Source organism: Rattus rattus, chromosome 7 (genome assembly GCF_011064425.1).
Source record: "Rattus rattus isolate New Zealand chromosome 7, Rrattus_CSIRO_v1, whole genome shotgun sequence".
Lineage (NCBI taxonomy): Eukaryota > Metazoa > Chordata > Mammalia > Rodentia > Muridae > Rattus > Rattus rattus.
This window is the reverse complement of record NC_046160.1, coordinates 63,887,285-63,911,080: the sequence shown is the minus strand read 5'-3', so window position 1 is coordinate 63,911,080 and position 23,796 is coordinate 63,887,285. Positions and strand designations below refer to the sequence as shown.

Here is a 23,796-nt window from a genome sequence, read left to right as displayed (position 1 = left end):
TTTATAGTGTGTGTTAAAAACAGTTTGCAAGTATCTGACATTCTGATGATCAAAGGCATGGGAAATATGTATACTAATAAATATTAAGGAAAACACTAACTATACAATATAAAGTAGCTCTTTTACTTAATTTATGAATAAAATACAAGCCATAACTACTTGAATTCGCTGAAAATTTAAGGATAACTGGGTCATAATTGACAGTAATCCAAAAATGAAAGAAGAATGGGCAAGCAGGTTTTCTTCTCAAGTTAAACATCACACTCAATTAATAGTGGTGCATTGTATCATGAGGGCTATGAATAGTTAATACAGAGTGATTGACTCTCAGTAATGTGAAATAAGAAAAAACGCTTTAGTGTTCACTGTGCAAAAGCATATGTTAGAGAAAAATGAATAGATTATTATACATTGATGATAAGCCTTTCTTGTGATCATACTCATTATTTACCTTTCTGAACAAGCTTTAAGATTTACCATTACTCAGATTTTGGACCACTGATTTTCTCTCATTAGGTACATCTTTTGTACTAGCCTTTAAAACAATTTACTTTGAAATAAAATTCTAGTAGGCATTTTTTTTTGTAGCTGTAAAAGGGTACAACCAGAAAAATAGCTAGACAGCTGTCACCTTGGATTTTATGACACACCTGAGTTTGAGTTTTGAGCTGGAGTAGGATTTTGGGAAAATCAAGGCAAAGATTCCAAAGGTAAATTTGCCTTTCGGTCACTGACTAGAAAGGCAATTTTACAGAACTGCATAGAAGTTCTGTAGCAGGTAGAAAAGTCTAGAACTGCATTGAACACTTGTGATTTTCTTATAGAATTAAGGAAACGACCTTGCTAAATTTGAAGTTTCAGAGGGAGTGAGAGTAAGAAATGAAGAAGGCAGTTCTGTTCTCAACTGTGCACACTTAGTCACTTGGGAAACAAAAGCTAAAGGATCCTACAATAAATAATAAACTAATGAGGGAATTAAGTAAAATAAGCACTTAAAAAGTAATACTCAGAATCAACGTTAGCGAAAGGTTTCAAGGGTGAAATTCTGAAATAGGAAGAAGACTGAACCTAGATGATAAGCTTGCGGCCTGGGTATTAGCTTGGGAGTAAAATCTGATGTGTTCAGCTTCAAAAACATACAAACAGATAATGAATTTAATCTCATATTCACAATAGAAGAATTCCATTTCCTTTTTAAAATTTTTTGGCTCTTATGCTTGTTTCAAGATAAGACTTTACCTATTGAATAGAGACAAGGAGACACAAGGGATACAGAAAATATAAAACAACTATGGGAGAACATCATTGTTAATACTGATTAAAATTTCATTGTGATTTCTATGCTTAGTGAAAATGAATGGAAAACATAAAGTAATTAATATTGTCAGATTGCAGTGAATGACTATTACTTGCAAGTAAATAAAATCACACATGTTTCTTGTAAGTTTATTATATGCCCATTCTGATTTCTGAATGTTTAAATGACAATCAATATAACCAATTTATACCTACTATAAGAATGTAGTCCCTGTGTTGTTTGATTATAATAAATTTATACAAAATGAGAGATTTTTAAGCCTTAATAGAAAAAAGTTTAAAAGTAGATTTTATAGAAATAACAAAATATACTAGGAACTTCCGACTGTTTCATCAATTAGCTGTTTTTTTTAATTGAATGTAAGTGCTTTGATATATGAAAGACATAATTTTGACATCACCAAGTTTCCAAACAAGTTCTTTACAGATAATTAATATAATAGGATCAATCATGACCAACAAAACAAACACATCAAATTTCATTATGCTTCTGGGTCCCTGTACATATATTTTAAATATATTTACATATATATACATATATATGTATATATATCTGGAGCTTGAGTAAGAAGAACAAAGACATGGAGATACAGGAGGGTAGGGCATGAAGAAGAGGATTTTTGTGTAGGAAAAGATACCCACGCCCAAACCCAAGAACCCTCATCAAAAATGATCTTGGACTTTAGAAGTTTTAATATTGATTATTACTTTGACAATCGATGTTGGATTATCAGGCTTTTTATTTATATGAATGGATGCCAAGATAGGTTGTTGGGAGGGAGGGAGAGAGAGAGAGAGAGAGAGAGAGAGAGAGAGAGAGAGAGAGAATTTTAAAACTACAAATTCCCATGAGCTGGCATTTTTCTCTATTTTTATCAAGACCAATTATAGTAAGACCTATTTTTGTCTATAACATAGACACAGCTAGACTTTTATTTGGAGCTTATACAGCATCTCCTCTTTACATTTTTATCTATGAATATTTATGTATCTTTATATTTAATATATGTTTCTCTTATGGTCTATGTGGTTTTCTTTGAAATCTAGTCTAGTGATTATGACTATTACTGGGGTTGTCTCACTGCTGATTACTCGGGTTGAACCCAGTACTTGGCTATTGATTGCCTGTTTGTCCCAAGTGGTCTGTGTTCATTTTACCTTCTTTTGCTGTTTGGTATTTCTTTCTAAAGGCCCTTGAGAGTATAGGCCCATGGCACTTCTTTCTGTATTTCTTCAATGTGAATCTGCTAAGCTCATATAATTACTTCATTTGGCCTCTTTTTTGAAGAGCATAGTCCACTAACATGATTCTACATTGATACTTTCAGAAGTGATTACCATTTCAATATCCAATCACATTTATTGTAACTACTGAGAATAAGTGATTTGCCATACTGTCATGTCTCTGAATATGACCTCATCTTGGTATCTGATTGTGAGAACTCATAATCTCTGGATACTTTTAAGTATTCTCTACCTTTACAGTGGACTATGATTCATTGAAGTGTGATTTTCTTTGCATTTATCCATCTTGAGGTTGATCATCTTGACTTGATTTTCATCCCTTTTAGTCTCAAAACCATTCTAAAGTTTTGGAAATTTTTCTTCTGTTCACAGCTTGGCCATTTACTTTCTTTAATATCTTTGATACTTCAAGTATTTATACTTTACACGTTTAACAATAAAGGAAGAACCATTGTACCGTGATTTTGGAGGGGAAAGTTTTCACCTACCTCACAAATATAAAGTACCTCATAATTAAACATAAAAGCTCCTTAAAGAATGCAAAACTCAAGCTCGCTCACTTGCACGCACTTCTTAGGTAGCAGTTGTGCACATTAGAATATGTGTTATTCCTTGTTCTCATCTCAGAAAAATCTTATTAATTCTCAAAAGTGTTTTCTGTATTTGAAATTTTTCATTTTATTGTTTGATTGGATATTTTCTCCTTAGAATGTTTCTCTTTTGTCCTCTACTCTGCAATAACCTAGTAGCTATGATGTTTTAATATCTCTGAAAATCTTTTTAAAAATAATGTTTTTTTAATTCTTTGAGAATTTGATATGATGTATTTTTATCACATTCTTCTCTATTTTTTCCATTACTGACAAGTTCATCAAGGAGCAATCCACATTCACACTGGGCTCCTCTTGCAGGGTTTTCTTTTGCTCCAAGATTGTTCTGTGACTTCCGAGTCACCTAAGATATGGATGGGAAATAACAGATCAAAGACAAGATAAATCCAATGTTAGCTTGGTAATCCAAGGAATGTTTATAACCACTTTACTCATAGCAGTGTGGGTGAAGAGTACATACAGATTAAGTGAAACTCACAGGTAACTTTATCACAGAAGTCCTACCCCACCATGGATGAAGACTCTTAAGATTTGTGTAATTGCAGTTGACTGAAACAGCTAGAGTAAATGCCATCCTCTTCCTCTGATTGTATACTGCCTTTCTAACTGTGTGAGTGTGTGTGTGTGTGTGTGTGTGTGTGTGTGTGTGTGTGTGTGTGTGTGTGTTGGGGGTTAACTTTCTAATTTTGTAACTTTCTAAGAAGGCCTTAATTTTCCTGCAAGTTTTGTGAGCTTTACCCCTGCCCTCTACTGAAGAATGTTTCAAACAGAAGAAATAACTATGTAAAAAGTGTGTCTTTGCTCTCAATTATCTGTTTTGGTAGCTCTTCAATGTCCTAAAACAGACCTAATACATATATGAGCTTGTATGATATATATGAGCATACATATGCATATATACGTCGTAGAGCCCTCCTTTGCATTTTTGGTGGGATAACTAGTCTATGCAAAATAACGTGATTTGAATACATGTCAGAAAATAATATCTAAAGACTTAGGTATGTTCACTGATACAATATAGAAAACTTGTTAGATATGTGAAAGAAATTTAGTGATAGGATAAATAGAAAGGGTAGGAAGAATTAAAAGATCCATTCAATAACAGTAAGAAAGAGTTATTATAAGAAAGTTTGCCATTTATACCCAAAAGATGCCCCAACATATAACAAAGACACGTGCTCTACTATGTTCATAGCAGCCTTATTTATAATAGCCAGAAGCTGGAAAGAACCCAGATGCCCTTCAACAGAGGAATAGATACAGAAAATGTGGTACATCTACACAATGGAATATTACTCAGCTATCAAAAACAATGACTTTATGAAATTCATAGGCAAATGGATGGAACTAGAAAATATCATCCTGAGTGAGGTAACCCAATCACAGGAAAACCCACATGGTATGCACTCATTGATAAGTGGCTATTAGCCCAAATACTTAAATTACCTTAGATGTACAGAACACATGAAACTCAAGAAGGATGACCAAAATGTGAATGCTTCACTCCTTCTTTAAAAGGGGAACAAGAATACCCTTGGGAGGGACTAGGGAGGCAAAGTTTAGAACAGAGGCAGAAGGAACACCCATTCAGAGCCTGCCCCACATGTGGCCCATACATATACAGCCACCCAATTAGATAAGATGGATGAAGCAAAGAAGTGCAGGCCGACAGGAACCAGATGTAGATCTCTCCTGAGAGACACACCCAGAATACAGCAAATACATAGGCGAATGCAAGCAGCAAACCACTGAAGAGAGAACGGGACCCCCTTTGAAGGAATCAGAGAAAGGACTGGAAGAGCTTGAAGGAGCTTGAGACCCCATATGAACAACAATGCCAAGCAACCAGAGCTTCCAGGGACTAAGCCACTACCCAACGACTATACATGGACTGACCCTGTGCTCCAACCTCATAGGTAGCAATGAATAGCCTAGTAAGAGCACCAGTGGAAGGGGAAGCCCTTGGTCCTGCCAAGACTGAACCTCTAGTGAACATGATTGTTGGGGGGAGGGCGGTAATGGGGGGAGGATGGGGAGCGGAACACCTATATAGAAGGGGATGGGGAGGGGTTAGGGGGATGTCGGCCTGGAAACCGAGAATGGGAAAGGGGAATAACAATCGAAATGTAAATAAGAAATACTCAAGTTAATAAAGATAAAAAAATTTAAAAAAATAAAAAAATAAGAAAGTGGCCTCAATAATAACCCAAAGATTAATAATTAAAGCAACATATATATATATATATATATATATAGTAAAAAAAAAAGAATATTTGCCCTTGACAGCATAAGATTATGGAAAGCAAGTAATTGGCATAGATGTTTGACTTAGGTTAATATATATGGTAAAGGGACCTAATCTGAGAATGGTCAGGAGCAAATCCGAAGAGTATTTATACAGCCAAAGTTAGATGTGTAAGAAAAAAGAGAATTTATACTTGCCTAATAATTTCTATTTTACTAAAAAGAAAAGAATCATTTCAATATTTCAAAACATTATGTCTATAAGAGTTTGAGGTTTAAATTACTACACACCAGTTAAACTTAAAATCAGAGGTTTTATTATCATTTCAATGATCAGTCAAATTTGGCACTTTCTCTAATTTTCATTTCTGTTCTGACCTTAATGTAAGACTGGCATATCGAATTTAATTGCATCCACAATTGTTTCTTGAGTTTTGACTCGTTGTTTGAGTTGAATAAGTCAAAATGTTAGAGATGGGCAGGCAGTCCAGATAAGTGGAACTTTGAAAACAAGCCTTTTTGCTAGCGTGCTGAAATAGAAAGCCAGAATTTGCATCTTTGGAAAATACATAAAAGCATATCACTAAATTCTGTGAATCTGTTCTCTTTAGTGTTTACTTCGGTAAGGCAAACACAGAACATCAAAGACCTCCTGATCCAAGGGGGGCCTGTGAGTGGTGGTGTAGAACTATGGTTTCAACAGAAACATGTGTGTCTCTACTAGACTCTCAGACATGGCCTATTTCTTGTGTCTATCTTCATGTTTTTGAATAATGCAATGTGGCATGTTATGAATATATGATTAATATATCAAAATTACGATTAGCATATCAAAATTTCACATAAAGTATAGAACTAAGGATAACACAGAAAAATTCATAAGTATACTTGGTATTTACGGGTGGGAGAAAAATCACTTCCCATTCACATTGGAGACTAAATGGCCAAATTAAAGCCAATGTTTGAAAACTAGAATACTTCATAGGTGTTTGCTAATAAAGACTATATAGCACAATAAATTCTCTGTGTTGCATATATCTATAGATGGACATATAAATATAATGGTGTTCACTAGTTATATATGAGCACACAAATATGCATATTTATATAGTGCTATTCAGAATATTTTACTAAGATCTGGCAGGATGAAGTATAAAATTGCCTCTCTTGTTCTAATTAAAAAAATACCAAACAGTTGTTCATGCAAAACCCAAAGGATTCATTCACACGAGACTAAATTGAAGTTAACTTTGTCCTAATAAAATCAGTATCTCTAGATTAAAATTGGAATAATATATGCAGGTATACTCACACAAAATACCATAGCTCAGTGGGAAACAAAAAAACAGTGAAACAGGGTAATAGCATAAAATAAGAATCAGATCCACGTATTTGACATCACTGTTTCTTACATGAACCTTTAAATACTTTGAAGATGAATGTGAGGGGGTATCTGACTGTGTGAGCCACGGCACCCATGTATGTGTTCAGACGGAAGCAGGCAGACATGATTTCCATTGGTTGATAAGACTGCAAAGCAACTTCAACCGGGTTCATTAGGATGATTTCTCTCCACTGATCATCTTATTTTTAAGACATTCTCATTATCTTTAATAGTGTGGGCATATTATGTACGTGTGTGCATGTTTGTGTACACATGAGTTGCGTAGCTACATGGGACAGAGGAATCGGACCTCTTGGAGCTGAAGTTACAGGCATTTGTAAGCTGCTTGACATAGGTGTTGGGAAACTCAACTTCTCCTCAGGAGTAGTACATGCTCCTTTCTTCTGACCCATCTCTTACTGACAGTGAGATTAACTTTGTTGTATTTATTAGTTATGAATGGGTAGATATGATACACATTCATCTAAGTTTTCAGTGTTCTCAGGTTTTTATGCTTTACCCCATAAGCCTGAAATGACATGTTCCTTTCTCTTGAAATACTTATCTTTAGATTAGTTGTGCCTATCACATAAAGTATTGTTCATGTGAGAATTATTGTATCAATTTTAAAAAAAGAGTTTTTCCTTTCATCCCACTGGAAATGGATATCACAGTATGAAATCTGTGCAAATGTAAACTTCCAGAAACCAAATCTCGTGGAGCTAACAATGTTTCCCCTGGGCATAGTGAAAAGGGTCTCAGTTAACCTCCTCCTCTAGTTGTAACTAGACACAGGAAGTCCTTTAGCCACCAGCAATAGAGTTTCATTAAGGCCACTTCACTGTAAGAGTAACAAAGATCTTTCCTCCAAGCAAACCAGAGACTCTAGGTAGATTACAGAATTGCCCAAACATTGGGGTCTCTACTTTTACCCAGCACAAAATTGTGTAATGGCACCAGAGGCTCTTTAGCAAGGGTACAGCTCCACTGAGCAGCAAATAGCTGGTTGAAAGTTGTGGAGCTCCTGATTGAAGCTGAGGTGAAGTCGCTATTTCAATTCTGCCCCAAAATAAATTATCCAATTACTTTGCATCGATCCTTTTGGGGAAGAATCCTGTTGTTCACATGATTGAAAAGAGGGTTTCAGTGAATCTCTTTAAACAGATTCACTGTAAAGATAATTCTATTTTAAATTTTATTTTTCTTAGACATTTTATGTATTTACATTTCAAATGTTATCCCCTTTCTCCCCTCTCCCATACCTGCTCCCACCTCCCCCTGCTTCTATGAAGATGCTCCTACTTCCGCCCCCCACTCCAACCTCAAAACCCTGGCATTACCCCACATTAGAAAAATGAGCATTCCCAGGATCGAGGCCTTTTCCTCCTGTTGATGCTGGACAATGCCATCCTCTAGTAGAAATGTGCCTGGAGTCATGGTTTCCTCCATGTGTACTCATTGGTTGGTGGTTTAGTCCCTGGGAGCTCTGATTGGTTGATACCGTTGTTATTCCTATGGTGTTGCAAACCCATAAAGATAATTCTTGGGCCCATCAGGACCCCAAAAAGATGTGTCTCAGCAATTCAGTAAAACCCTACTGAATGCTTTTGAGACCTTACAAGCTGAAAGAGGATCCTTACAGAAATCACAGGGATTTGCTAGAAGAATCTTAGCCCCCCACCTTTCTCCCTCTCTCCCTCCTCTCTCTTCCCCCCGTCTCTCCGTCTTTCCACGTCTCTCTCTCTGTCTCCCTCTCTCTCTGACTGCAAAAAAAAAATCAGTCCCACAACAGAGATAGTATGTTTTTGTTTTTGTTTTTTTTTTCATTTATTTCTCAGATTTTATTTTTTGTCAAGACTACTCCAAGGAAGGCAAAGTCTATGTGATATTTAGCATGACTGGAATCTGAAGAACTGATATTTCCTGAAGATCTGCATACCTGTAATATATAGTCAGGAAGCCAGACAGTACTTCACCATTTTTAGTAGCAACAAAGTGGGGGGAACTGATTGAGGAGTAGAGGGGGAAGAGTGAGAGAAAGAGAGAGAGGATAGAGAAAGAAAGAGAGAAGAGAGAGCGAATAAGAGAGAAAAGGGAAGAGAGGGGAAGGAGAAGAAATAGAAAACAAAATAATAAAGGAGAGAGGAGAAAAATCACATCAAATCAACTTTTTTATTGCAATTTTTATTTACATTTCAAGTGTTATCACCTTTCCCCTACCCAAACAACCACCCCTTCCCACCTCCCTGCCATGACATTGCCCTACACTGGCTGGGGTGGGGGTCCAAACTTAGCAGGACCAAGGGCTTCTCCAACCATTGGTGCCCAACAAGTCCATCCTCTGCTACATATACAGCTGGAGACATGGGTCAGTCCATGTATAGTCTTTGGGTAGTGGTTTAGTTTCTGGAAGCTCTGATTGGTTGACATTGTTCTTATGGGGTTGCAAGCCCCTTCAGGTCTTTCAATTCTTTCTCTAACTCCTCCAATGGGGACCCTGTTCTTGGTTCAATGGTTGGCGGCGAGCATTCGCCTCTGTATTTGTCATGCTCTGCCACAGCCTCTCAGGAGACAGCTATATCAGGCTCCTGTCAGCATGCACTTCTTGGCATCAGCAGTATTGTCTGGGTTTGGTGGTTGTATGTATATGGGATGGATCCCCAGGTGGGGCAGGTTCTGAATGGCCTTTCCTTCAGTCTCTGCTCCAAACTTCGTCTCCATATCTCCTATAAATACCAAGAGAGGTTTTGTAGCATATTGTAGACTATTCAGCGTCTTAGCATTTCCATTCAGTCTTTGGTATGTACATTCCTCTTTCCCTCAAGACCCCAGGGAACCAGGAGCTAAGTTAGTTTCTGTTTCTCACACCTTCTCCTTGCATGGGTCAGATTGCAGTGTATATTATGATTTTTAACTTAAATTAGATTGGACAAGTAAGATTATCATTATATACAAAGCATAAAATAATAGTTACCTCAATCTAATGAAAACACAAATCTTAACCTGAAATTCCAAATGCAGATGAAATAATAGGAGTCCAACGTTGAGTTCTCATCCAGCGGGTGTCTGAAGTGTGTCATTGATATTTGCTTCTGACTTGTAGGGTGTGAGCAACCCAAGAGTCACTTCTGCTCTAGACTAAGTCTTCTGTAGAGTACTGCAGTAATGAAGAAACATGCTGTGGAAGTTTGTATAGACACTGTGTTGTGAAAACTATATTGTAGTGAATATCCAGTTGAATGATAACACTGTTTTAGTAAAGATATTGAGGATTCTCACGTGTATGCAAAATACAGAATGCAAAAGACGCATGTAAAATATTTCAGCAGAAAGTTTTTATTTCTGCCAATATAAAATGTTAAATAATGATGATATAAAAAGAAAAAGACACCATAATTTAATCTTATTGTTACGCCTTTTTAATTATAAATAAAAATTAACCAATAATCATGGAATTCCACTTGAGAAAGGGAAAATTATTTGTCTTTTTTTTTAAAGGATAAACTCATCTCTAAATATGCTTTTGTGAGAGCACCAAACCTTTGCCTTGTTTTCCAATAAGCATGGCGTCTCCTTGCTTTCTGTGTTTGATAAATCGGTGCCAGTCAATGCCCTCTTTCTGGATGTATGCCCGAGAAATCTAAAATCCTACTCAACTAGGATTGTCGTTGCTGCTACCTTAAGATTTTGGAGCAGTAGTAAGATAATATCGTGTTTTATTCATTATATTTTTAATTATTTTTAAATGCAAAATATATTAGAAATGTACCTTCACAAAAGAAAAAAGTCCTCTTTATTTTTGGATCAGATACAGTAAACAAGAGTCAAGCACATGCAGAAATGCGTAATTTAAGATTTTATGTTGCATCTCGCTGTAATGTTAGCAGAATAGTATTGCTGTAGCACATATGTTATATTCATGTCAATATGTCTCATATGCTAAAATGATCTGCAAAAGAGATTGCCTTCCCTGCTTACCAATGAGCCAAACAGCTGTGGGCGTTCGTTGGCAAGGAGAGGAACTTAAGTGAGAGAGCACGTGTACCTCTGTAGCATGTGGTCAGTAATAGCCATGGGGGTTTTAATGAATAAAAAGTCATTTATTAAAGCTAAATAATAAAAACAACTTTCCCTTTAAAGCTCATACTACCTTTTTTTTTCATTTTAAATCTTAGAGTCCAATTTTACACTAGACTGAATGTATACAAGCATAGTATACAAAATATACACAGAGAAAAATTATGAAACAAATATTAATTGACAGAAGGAATTTGGAGGCCCACAGAGATGCTGCTTCTGACCCACATTCTTAAAACGATGCTAAATTTAAGACTAAACAAATATTCTCAACAAAGGAGGAAAATCCACTAAGAAGAACCTTTTAATTGCTTATAAAATCTAAGGCCTTGTGAATAGTTTAAAACCAGGTTTCTTTTGCCATTTCAATATTTGTTCAATTTAAACAATTTTTTAAATGTTCTTTTTACATGGTAAATTGTCTCTTGGTGCATTTCTTAGCATAAAGGGCTGCAATGGGACAGACTGCTTAATCCATTTTCTTCCAGATAAGTTTGAAATTTTCTCCATCAATGTGGTTACTATTACTAGTATAGTTTATGGTATCCCTATCAAATCATCAAATATTTCACTACAATTTGTTTCATTAAAATTTTATACTATATACTATTTTTATTATAACCTTTATTTTACTGTATATAGGTCTTAGTTATCCCTTGAGAACTCCATGCTTTTATGCAACATATTTTAATGATATTCACCCCAATCTCCTCTCCAACTCCTCCTGGAACCCCTCCACTTCCCCCTCCCAACTTTATATCCTTGAGAACAACATTCGTTTTTCTTAAACATTGCGAAGATAAAATCATTTTCCTTACAGTTTATGATGATTTTCCATATTTCAAGCAAACTTCTGCAATATGTGTATAAAATGACATTCATACGGTAGCCACGTCATAAACATTGTTTATTCTCCTTCTGAATACTCAAGTAAATGCTCGACTATTACCTTCCATATAAGTACTATGCGGCTACTAAGTGAAGAGTGTCTTTAAAGAGTAAACCTATTCAGATATACTGCAGGACAAGGTAGTGGCTTGGAGCTTGTGATTTAAAACGACCATCTCTTTTTCTTTTTTTCTTTTTGGATTTCTATAGTATTGAATTTCCTGGAAATTAAATGCCATTGTATGCCTCTGAAGCTATGTTAAAAATAGTGTTTGAAATATTTAGTTTATTTTGATATAAATCAAACCGTTCCCACTTGCAGTATCTTTTTCCTAAGAGCATAATTACTATATTTTTGAGAGGTTGTCTTGTGAAATTCTAGAAATTGATCTTAATGTAATTCTAATTGGAACTGTGCATAGTCTCATTAGCTAATGTACAGCACACAAAATTTAGATTAATTAAAAATAAAAATATAGTGAGTATCATACAAACAAAATGGATATTTATTGCCACCTGCTTATCATTAAATATTGAAAATTAAGATATTGATAACATTATAGTGCACGTTGGTAGATGCCATTTCTGCTATGTTTATAATTGATTATAGGTGCTATTCCAAATGTGATATTAGTCCTCAAAGTTTCAAAACATGAAATGGCCATGACACTGATAAACATTTTGTTATTATTTATACTACAGAATCTTACTCAGTAAAGATAGTGGATTGAGGGCAATTAGCAATGCAAAAATGTACAGCAAAATCTGCCACAGGCAGTAGTTGGGGCTTATTCTGAAGTATAAATTGTTCCAATGATTGAGGAGAGAGACCCAATGAGGAAATCATAAGAAAGCAGACAGAGCTTCCCTGTACACCAGTGGGAAACATTTTAAGCAGAAAGAAGCTATAATACAGTATGGCATTTATAGGTACATTAAGATAAAGCATCCAGAAGCCAGGATATTTTTTCATGCTGTCAGAGTACTCAACGGTACATATGATCTGCCGTCCCCCACCTTCAGCATCTGTAAGTGCTTAGTGCTTCAGAAAACATTCTGATAGAAACAATTTAGCTTCATACTTAGACACATATCCATACCAACAGATTAAGGAAAATGGCATTTGTTACTCTCTAGAATTTTAGTTTCTCCTATCTTTTTTAAAATTTTAAATCAGAGCCCCTATTCTCCACAGTTCCTTTCTTTTGGACAAGACAGAGAGAAGGAAAGAATGACGGAAAAGAAAAGGACATATGAGTTAAAAAAAAAGTCAAGAATACAAAAGAGAGGGTGAGAAAATGGCTAAGTATATAAAGTAGTTGCCAATCATGAAGAGCTGAGCTAAATCCTCAGATACTGCACAGAAATAAAGGCATCAGAGGTCTGTTAATCCAGTGCTGGTGAGGCAGAAACCAGAGGATTTCTGGGGTTTGCTGTACAGTCAATCTAGATGAGCTAGTGAGTTCTATTAAGAAACCTTCCAAAATTAATTTAGAAATCATTGAAAAAGACATGTGACATTTACCTCTGGCCTCCATGTACACACACGTATGCACACAAACACACACACACACACACACACAGCTGACACACAAGATTTTGAGTTCTTTGATTTTTAAAATGGTTAATACTGGCTTGATTTTTTGTTTTGTTTTTTTTTCTTTTTGGATTTAAAGCAAGACAGTAGATTACTTACAGTACATTCAATAATTTTACAATTTTTGTTCTGTGGTCATTGGAATCAATTCATATTTCAAAAAAATACAATGGAATATAGATTAATTTTCAGTCCTGATCATCAAAGCCAGAGCTTTGGAAGACAAGTGCTTTACCACTGAGGTATACTCCATTTCATACGGCGTACTTATTAAGTCTGCACCATGTTGCCTGTATCTTTCTTCTCTCTATAACAAGGAAGATATGTGACCTTCACTTCTGGCCTCCATGTTCATGTGCATACATGTGCTTATATGTATGTGTGTCCACAGACATACATACATAATGTCTACTTTTCATTGTAATATGCTTTACAATGTGTTGAGGAATACATTGAAAACACATGCATATATATGCATATTACACACATATATAATTATATGGTTAATATATTTTATCTATATTTATTATGTAATTTTACATATCAATATATTTTCCTTTTGGAATTCTTATCTAGCAACTATAGAAAGTCAATATCACATTTTTCCAGGGGAAGTGAGTGAAGAGTTAGGAAATGGCTTGCTAAAGGCTTCATGCAAGTGTCTCATATTTACTATCTGATACATTGTATCCAGAGGTTAGCAAGCAGCAGTCTCTGTCCTCAAGAAGCGTACTGCCTCTAAAAAAGAGAGACAGAAAATTTAATTCTTTACAATTCAAAATGTTACCTTCAGACCACATGTGGGCAGCATCATGGAGAATGTTAGAATGGAGCCTCACCGGACATCCCCAGAATTGTGAATTTAGAATATGAATTTTCACTAAACCCAGGTGATCTGTATGTTGAAGATTGATAGACAGTATACTAATATGAATGGAGCAGAATTACTGTTGTACCGCACAGAGAAGCAAGAGACAGAGAAATTAGAATGAAGGGCAACTGCAAAGTCTCTAAAGTCCTTGGTATGTGTGCTATGCCCTTTACAGAAAAGAAGTTCTAAGGTGTTTCTCTCCTGTCATGTGTGTTCTATGAATCACAGCTAGGCTATCAAGATTAGTAGAAAGCACTTTTTACCACTGAGCCATTTTATTGATTCCAAATATGTGTTCCAAAGAAATGTTTGCTTATAATGTCTTTGGTTTGCATATCATTGAGAACAGTAATATTTATATTAAGTCAGTATAACAAAAGCTTGACTATATATAGCAGTATCACACTAAAGTGTCTCATTATTTCATCACATAGTTTGTGGCATTCATCTAGGCTGGCTTCTAAGTACAGGTGTGTCAATTACAACAGCTCTGCACTTATGAGGAAAGAGATAACATAGGGGCCATTCTGTTCTAGGATCATATGCTGTATCAAAGCTAAACAAACCATTTACCTGAAGATGACCCTTTGTAAACTGATCCATTTAAATTGATTGTTATGGTTTTGCAAAAAATTCACATACAGGAACCAATAAGGTCAGAGCAATTGTTGGGCTTGTGTCCATTGTCTTTGAACATAGTCTTTTGTTTCTTTCTATTGTTTTATTTGTCTGGGGCATCAAGTATGACAAGGAAATTAAGCCGTACAGAAACTGGGCATTTTCTCTGCTAGGCCTAGAACTTACATATTATATCTGTGTCCTGCAGTATTATCTTTTTTACACAAAGACCGTATAAATTAAGTCTTCCAAAGCATCTTCCAGAATGTGAGTGGATGTATGTATAAATGGGATAAAGGCTCATGTGTAAGGTTGACAAAATGATTCCAATATCAACCTTATCACTCCATAGCCAAAACATAAATGGAAAGCTAAAGCCAAAACCTGTACTTTTCAGAAAGCACACAGGTATAGAAATAGCAATTTATTTTAGTTCTTGTTACTACTTTAGAGTCTTATACTTACTTGGAGCATATTCCAAAATGTAAATACACTTTGTGATACAGTCATAGTGGCAACTTGAAGATGAGTTAGCATTATGACAAGTAATCACAAAATATTGCTAGAAATTGATCTTGTTATTTTATTTATGATTATTTGATTTAAGTAGGCATACCAATTTGCATGTCTTTTTTATTTTTAAACATCAGTAGTCAGATTTAATTACAGTTCAAGTATAATTCAATTCATTGCCATGGTTTATAGTTTATATCTATTCAATTTTCTTTCTGGAGTAAAAATATTCAAAGTAAAACACTTGGCCATAAAATCTAATTTATAAGTAGAAAAGATAAAAATATTTTTATATACCATGAATGAATAAAATGTAAAGGATTCAAAGTTTTTTACCCCTCAATGGATTCCAAATATCTCAGGTATCAATCAATACCGAATTTTCTGAGTACAGGCCCATTACGGGAAAACTTTCGTGGAAGTCGTCTAAATAGTAGTTTTGTTTGTTTGTTTGCATATGATTAGTATATAACTAGATGATTTAATAACTCTCCCAAGCAATGTTCCGAACATATCAGGATAAAGTAATTAAACTTAAAATCTCTTTACTTATATTTAGCTAGGAAGTGATGTTTCCTCACCTGAGATCTATTCACTGATGCATAAAATACTGAAAATATTTTTAGAAGACCAGGTATAGTGGCTGGTGGCACACTATTTTAATTCCAGCATTAAGGAGAGAAAAACAGTTGGATCTCTGTGATTTCCAAACCAGCTTGGTCTTCGCAGTGAGTACCAGTCCATCCAGGGACCCACAGGGAGACCCCGTTTCATAAACTAAAACCCAAACCAAAAATTCTACAGAGAAGACAAGTTAATGAGTGAATTAACTGATCCTGTGACAGAATAGCTCAGGACAGTGACTGGCAACCATCAGATACTATGAAGGTTAACTACACTGGAAATTGACTAATACTGTTTAGCGGGACATGAGTGTCTTTTGATGACAGTACCACCATGGGTCTATATTAGGTACTGTTGTGGGTAGCTGGAGTCACAGAACAACATACTTTCAGAAAGGGATCGACTGCTCTGCCCTACCACCCATCATTTCTTGAATTCACCTGCCAGAGTCTGATGCAAATTTTGCCTCAGAAACCAATCTTCAAATATCAGAAGGTTGCATGATAGATACGTTGGCGATTAGTCCAGAATCTTAAAAAAAAAAAAAAAAAAAAACCTTGGATTTTTGTGAATACAATGTAAAATATCAGCTTTTAAGGCAGTTTGCTGTAGGTAAAATGGGAATGCACACATTGATCTCAAGCTTAGCCTTTCTGAGAAACCTCACACCTGCATTTTTCACTCATCAAAGAGGGCAGTGACTAGCAAAAGAAATCATAGCATAAAGAGAATTATATTAATCAAAGCAATTTCTGGTGAAAGCAGGCATGGAAATCTTGAAGCAAGTGATAGAAAGAAAGCTACACTCTTCAAACCACTGAACTGGAAACAAAGCTTCAGATGATAACTATATGATTTAACAAAGGTACCTCAAATTGCACAGGAAAATCTTTCTTTACAGTAACGTTTCAGGCTATTTAAAATAGACTCTCAGTCGAAGAACTGAACAAAGATGCTAGGATTGGACATAGAAGACAGTTGAATTTGGCTGTTATCCACACAAGAATAGAAGCCAAAATTATGCTGACTAAAAATGGAGCCAAGCGATGTCATATAGATTTGAAAACCATGTTGTGCCAAGGAAGATGCTAATGTTTCTCAATTCTCAGGTTTAGCAAGGATCCTAGTTGTTTGATTTCTTACTCTGGTTTATGTATACTAAACATTTCTGCATCTTTGCAAAGCATTAGTTCCTTCCTTCTTTTGTTTCTTTCATTTTCCTTCCTTCCTTCTTTCATTATTTCTTTGTTTTTTCCCAACCCTCCTTTCATAATTACCTGTCTACATATTTTCTTTCTTCCTTTTGTCCTGTTCTGTCTAAAGTAGATTAGACAGTTTGATCTAGTCTGCAAACTTAGGCGGATAATATGTTTCACTCTTTGGTTCCTATTTTATATAACTATTAATTTATATTGCATGGTTTATCAGAGAGTATAAACTCATTTTCATAATGGTATTTTCATAGTATTTAAGACTCTTTCAAAACTAGCCACTGAATCATTCACAAGGAAAAAGTACTTGGCTGAAAGAATAGCATTTCATGTCAAATTTTCTACTTTGTATCTTTTTCTTATAACTGAATTAAATAGCATTAGTTATCTTAGCTTAGATGGTGATTAGAAAAGCAAGGCAAAATTCTAACAAAATCACAACACTGGAGCACCCACTCAAATGCTCATGTGTACACATCATGCATGTGCATTGCCAGTTGCTAACATTTTAAACCTATCAAAGAGTATTTTTTTTCTTTTCTGTGATTAAACCAGTATTTTGTTGGATATTTTATGTATTTACATTTCAAATGTCATTCCCTTCCTCTCCTCTGCCCTCCCCCCTCCCTCTGCTTCTATGAAAATGCTCCCATTCCCACCTCAAAACCCTGGTATTCTTCTACAATGGGAAAACATGTCTTCACAGGACCAAAGGCTTCCCTTCCTATTGATGCCGACAATGCCATCCTTTGCTATACATTCGACTGAGCCATGGGTATCTCCATGAGTACTCTTTGGTTGCTGGTTTACTTTAGTCCCTGGGAACTCTGGCAAGTCTACTTGGTTGATATTGTTATTCTTACTGTGGGTTGCAAACACCTTCAGCTCCTTCAGTCCTTTCTCTAACTCCTCCATTGTGGTCCCCATGGTCAGTCCAAAGGTTAGCTACAAGCATCTTCATCTTTATCAGTAAGACTCTACAAGAGACTATCAGGAGACAGTATCAGGTTCCTAATAGCAAGCACTTCTTGATATCAGTAATAGTCACTGGGTTTGGTGGCTGCGTATGAGACAGATCCCCAAATGGGGCACTCTCTTGATGGCCTTTCCTTTAGTCTCTGTTCCACATTTTATCCCTGTATTGCTTCCCATTAGTATTTTGTTCCCCCCTTTAAGAAGTACTGAAGCATGCACATTTTGATTTTCCTTCTTCTTCACCTTCATATGGTCTGCGAATTGTTTCTTGGGTATTTCAGGCTTTGGGGCTAATATCCACTTATCAGTAAGTACATACTATGTGTGTTCTTTTGTATTTGGGTTACCTCACTCAGGATGATATTTTCTAGTTGCATCCATTTGCCTAAGAATTTCATGAAGTGATTTTTTAAATAGCTGAGTAGTACTCCATTGTGTAAATATACCAAATTTTCTGTATCTATTCCTCTGTTGAAGGTCATCTGGGTTCTTTCCAGCTTCTTGCTATTATAAATAAGGCTGCTATGAACATAGCATGTGTATGTTTTATAGGTTTGAGCATCTTATGGGTGTAGGCCAAAAAGTGGTATAACTGGATTCTCAAGTAGTACAAAATCCAATTTTCTGAGAAACTGTCAAACTGATTTCCAGAGTGGTCCTACGAGGTTGCAATCCCACCAAAAATGGAGTTTTCCTCTTTCTCCACATCCTCTCTAGCATGAGCTGTCACTTGAGTTTTTGATCTTAGCCACTCTGACTGGTGTGAAATAGAAGCTCAGGGTTGTTTTGAGTTGCATTTCCCTGATGACTAAGGATGTTGACTATTTCTGCAGCTGCTTCTTAGCCATTTGATATTGCTCAGTTTTCTGTTTCTCTCTGTACCTATTTTTAATAGGATTTTTTGATTCTTTGAAGTCTACCTTCTTGAGTTCTTTGTATATATCATATATTAGCCCTCTATGAGATGTAGGATTGGAAAGATATTTTCCCAATCTGTTGGTTGCCATTTTGTCCTTTTGACAGTGTCCTTTCCCTTACAAAAGCTTTACAATTTTATGAGGGCCCCTTTGTCAATTCCTGATCTTAAAGCATAGGCCACTGGTGTTCTGTTCAGGAAAATTTCCCTTGTAGTTAGGTGTTCGAGGCTCTTCCCTACTTTCTTTTCCATTAGATTCAGTGTATTTGGTTTTATGTGGAGGTTCTTGATACACTTGGACTTAAGCTTTGTACAAGGAGATAAGAATGGGTCATTTGTATTCTTCTACATGCTGACTTCCAGTTGAACCAGCACCATTTGTTGAAAATGCTCTCTTTTTCACACTGGATGGTTTTAGCTCCTTTGCCAAAGATAAAGTGACTATAGGTGTGTGTGTGTTCATTTTGGTCTTCAGTTCTATTCCATTGATCTACCTGACTGTTTCTACACAAATAGCATGCACGTTTTTATTATGATTGCTCAGAAATACAGCTTGAGGTCAAGGACGGTAATTCCCCGGAAGTTCTTTTATTGTTGAGAATAGTTTTCACTATCCCAGGTTTTTGTTATCCAAATGAACTTGCAGATTGCTGTTTCTAACTCTCCTAAGAATTGCGTTAGAATTTTGATGGGAATTGCATTAAATCTGTAGATTACTTTCAGTAAGATGACCATTTTTATTATTTTAATCCCACCAATCCATGAGTATGAGAGATCTTTCCATTTTCCAAGATCTTTCTCAATTTCTTTCTTCAGCAACTTGAAGTTCTTAGCATACAGATCTTTCACTTGCTTGGTTAGAGTCAAGCCAAGGTATTTTATATTATTTGGGAGTATTGTGAAGGGTGTCATTTCTCTAATTTCTTTTTCAGCCTGTTTATCCTTTGAGTAGAGGAAAGATATTGATTTGTTTGAGTTAATTTTATATCCAGCCACCTTTCTGAAGTCGTTTTTCAGACTTAGTAATTCTCTGATGGAGCTTCTGGGGTCCCTTATGTATACTATCATATCATCTGCGAAGGGTGATATTTTGACTTCTTCCTTTCCAATTTGTATCCCTTTGATCTCCTTTTCTTGTCTGATTGCTCTGGCTAGACCTCGAGTACTAAATTGAATAGGCAGGGAGAGAGTGGCTAGCCTTGTCTAGTCCCCAATTTTAGTGGGTTTGCAAGTTTCTTTCCATGTAGTTTAATGTTCGCTACTAGTTTGCTGTGTATTGCTTTTACTTGCTTAAATATGTACCTTGAATCTTGATCTTTCCAAGACTTTTACCATGAAGGGGTGTTGAATCTTGTCAAATGCTTTCTCAGCCTCTAATGAATTGATCACGTATTTTGAGGTTGTTTATATAGTGGACTACTTTGATAGATTTTCATATATTGAACCATCACTGCATCCCTGCCTACTTGTTCATAGTGAATGAACATTTTGATGTGTTTTTGAATTCAGCTCATAAGAATTTTATGAGTATTTTTGTATTGATATTCATGAGGGGAATTGGCATGAAGTTCCATTACTTGGTAGGGTTTTTGTGTCCTTTAGGTATAAGTGTAATTGTGGCTTCAAAGAACAAATTGGATAGTGTTCCCTCTGTTTTTATTTTGTACAATAGTTTGAAGAGTATTGGTATTAGGTGTTCTTTGAAGGTCTGATAGAATTGGGTACTAAACCAATCTGGTCCTGACTTGTTTTGTCCAGTTGGGAGACCGTTAGTGATTGCTTTTAATTCTCTAGGGGGTTATGGGAATGTTTAGATCATTCATCTGATCCTGATTTAGCTTTGGTACCTGTGATCTGTTTAGAAATTTTCCATTTCATCCAGATTTTCCAGTTTGGTTGAGTATAGGCTTTTGTAGTAGGATCTGATAATTTTTTCTTTTCTGCAGTTTCTGTTGTTATGTCTTCCTTTTCATTTCTGAATTTGTTAATTTGGATACTGCCTCTGTGCCCTCCGGTTAGTCTTTTATATACCTTGTTGATCACCTCAGATGGAGTAACTTAAAGGGTAATATAATATTTGTGATCTTCAAGTAACAAATGTCACTTGTGTAGAAAAAAATTAATCTTCTAGAAACTGTTTAATAGCTGCTGTTATTTGCATTGTAAGTCTGTGGGATAGCTAAAGTAATCAAATCACTCAGGATATAAAGTTAAGATTGCAAAGGAATAGCAAATTGAACAAATTAGCCTAAGTCAAAAATAGCATTATAAAAAGTAAAAGAGACTAGAAAGCCCTATGAGTGTGTGTGTGTGGTGGTGGGGGGTGAAATACTTATTGTAGTTGGTTGTTGTCAACATGATATAAAACAGTTCAATTAGTACCACTAAACATTTACGTTATAGAAAATACTGGTAAGAGTAAAAATGGCATGTGCCAACATATTTTATAAGTATTATAAAGTAATAAACATGTGAAATATTAACTTTCTCTTTTCAGCCTAAAATCACTCAAAAGAAATATGTTCAATTCTATTATTTCTTTTCAATAGTTCTAATAACAAAATTCTAAAACAGATTTTCTTAAAATACATGTTTAGGACTTTACTTCCTCTTCCCCAACACCATGGTTTTTTTTTTTTTTTTTTTTTTTTTTTTTTTTTTTGAGGGTGCAGCGGAACTTTATTGATGGTATTCAAGAGAGAAGGGAGGGCTCCCTAGGCCCCTCCTGTTATTATGGGGTCTACGATGGAATTGTGAGGGAGATGCTCAGTGTTGGGGGCTGAGTTGGGATGGGGACTCCTTGGCAACTGAAGGCCTCTCTCTTGCTCTCAGTATCCTTGTTGGGCTGGGGTGGGTGGGTCCAGGGTTTCTTACTCCTTGGAGGCCATGTAGGCCATGAGGTTCACCACCCTGTTTCTGTAGCCATATTCATTGTCATACCAGGAAATAAGCTTCACAAAGTTGTTGTTGAGAGCAATGCCAGCCCCAACATCAAAAGTGGAAGAGTGGGAGTTGCTGTTGAAGTCGCAGGAGACAACCTGGTCTTCAGTGTAGCCCAGGATGCCCTTTGGTGGGCCCTCGGACGCCTGCTTCACCCCCTTCTTGATGTCATCATACTTGGCAGGTTTCTCCAGACGGCATGTCAGATCCACAACGGATACATTGGGGGTAGGAACACTGAAGGCCATGTCAGTGAGCTTCCCGTTCAGCTCTGGGATGACCTTGCCCACAGCCTTGGCAGCACCAGTGCATGCAGGGATGATGTTCTGGGCTGCCCCACGGCCATCACGCCACAGCTTTCCAGAGGGGCCATCCACAGTCTTCTGAGTGGCAGTGATGGCATGGACTGTGGTCATGAGCCCTTCCACGATGCCAAAGTTGTCATGGATGACCTGGGCCAGGGGCCTAAGCAGTTGGTGGTGCAGGATGCATTGCTGACAATCTTGAGGGAGTTGTCACATTTCTCGTGGTTCACACCATCACAAACATGGGGCATCAGCGGAAGGGGGGAATGATGACCCTTTGGCCCCTTCTTCAGGTGAGCCCCAGCCTTCTCCATGGTGGTGAAGACGCCAGTAGACTCCACGACATACTCAGCACCAGCGTCACCCCATTTGATGTTAGCGGGATCTCGCTCCTGGAAGATGGTGATGACCTTCTCGTTGATGACAACCTTCCCATTCTCAGCCTTGACTGTACCGTTGAACTTGCCGTGTGTAGAGTCATACTGGAACATGTGGACCATGTAGTTGAGGTCAGTGAACGGGCCGTTGATGGCAACAATGTCCACTTTGTCACAAGAGAAGGCAGCCCTGGTAACCAGGCCCCCGATACCGACAAATCCGTTCACACCGACCTTCACCATCTTGTCTATGAGACGATTAGGCACTGCACAAGAAGTTGCGCCTGTCTCTGGAACAGGGAGGAGCAGAGAGCCCAACACCATGTTCTTATTATGGCTCCCTTGTTATAATCTACAGTGTCTTCTTGTTTTGTTTTTGTTAATGTTGTTGGGGTTTTTTTGTTTTTTGTTTTTTGTTTTTTTTTTTTTTGTTGTTGTTATTTCTTTCTTTTTTGAGAGTTTGACATATCCTCATTAGGTTGTTTATTTGAGATCCCTCAGATTTGTTTAATATGAATAATAATAGCTAAAAAATCCCTTTTAGAACTACCTTGGCTATATGTTTTGGTAGGTGGCATTCTCATTTTTATTTGACTCAAGGAAATTTTAAATTTACTCTCTGATGTCTTATATAACTCCCTGTTCATCCAAAAATGTATTTTTTACCCTCTAAGTATTTTCTCTTAAGTTTCTGTAGTTTTTCTTTTCTAATGTACACTTTTTTATATTATTATGATCTGATAGCACACAAAATACATTTGTTTTTAATTTTTGAGGCTTGTTTTGTGTTCTATATAACCAGTTTTAAAGAGGTCTTGGTGTACCCCTAAAAAACTTGTGTATTTCCTATGTTGGGTATATCTTCAGCCAAATTGACTAATGGTATAATTTTGTTCTGAACTGTCTTGGTTTATTTTAGCTTGGAAAACCTATCAAGTATGAAGTCTCATTTATTTTTGTGTCAGGACCTACATGGCAGTTTATGCCCTTTAGTGTTTTCTCTATGAAACTGAGGAATAACATATTTGATGGAAAAACATTTGAATTGTTTTATCTTCTTGAGAAATTGTTTTATTTATTAAT

The 23,796-nt window shown here is 36.2% G+C and overlaps 1 protein-coding gene across 1 annotated transcript; it reads right to left on the bottom strand.

The window, feature by feature from the left end:
- Nucleotides 1-21,961: 21,961 nt before the first annotated feature.
- LOC116906077 (glyceraldehyde-3-phosphate dehydrogenase-like) lies at nt 21,962-22,650 on the bottom strand. Its single transcript, XM_032909104.1, is given in 2 exon segments — nt 21,962-22,497; nt 22,500-22,650. Coding segments are annotated over 2 exon segments (687 nt in total).
- Between the last annotated feature and the right edge of the window lie 1,146 nt (nt 22,651-23,796).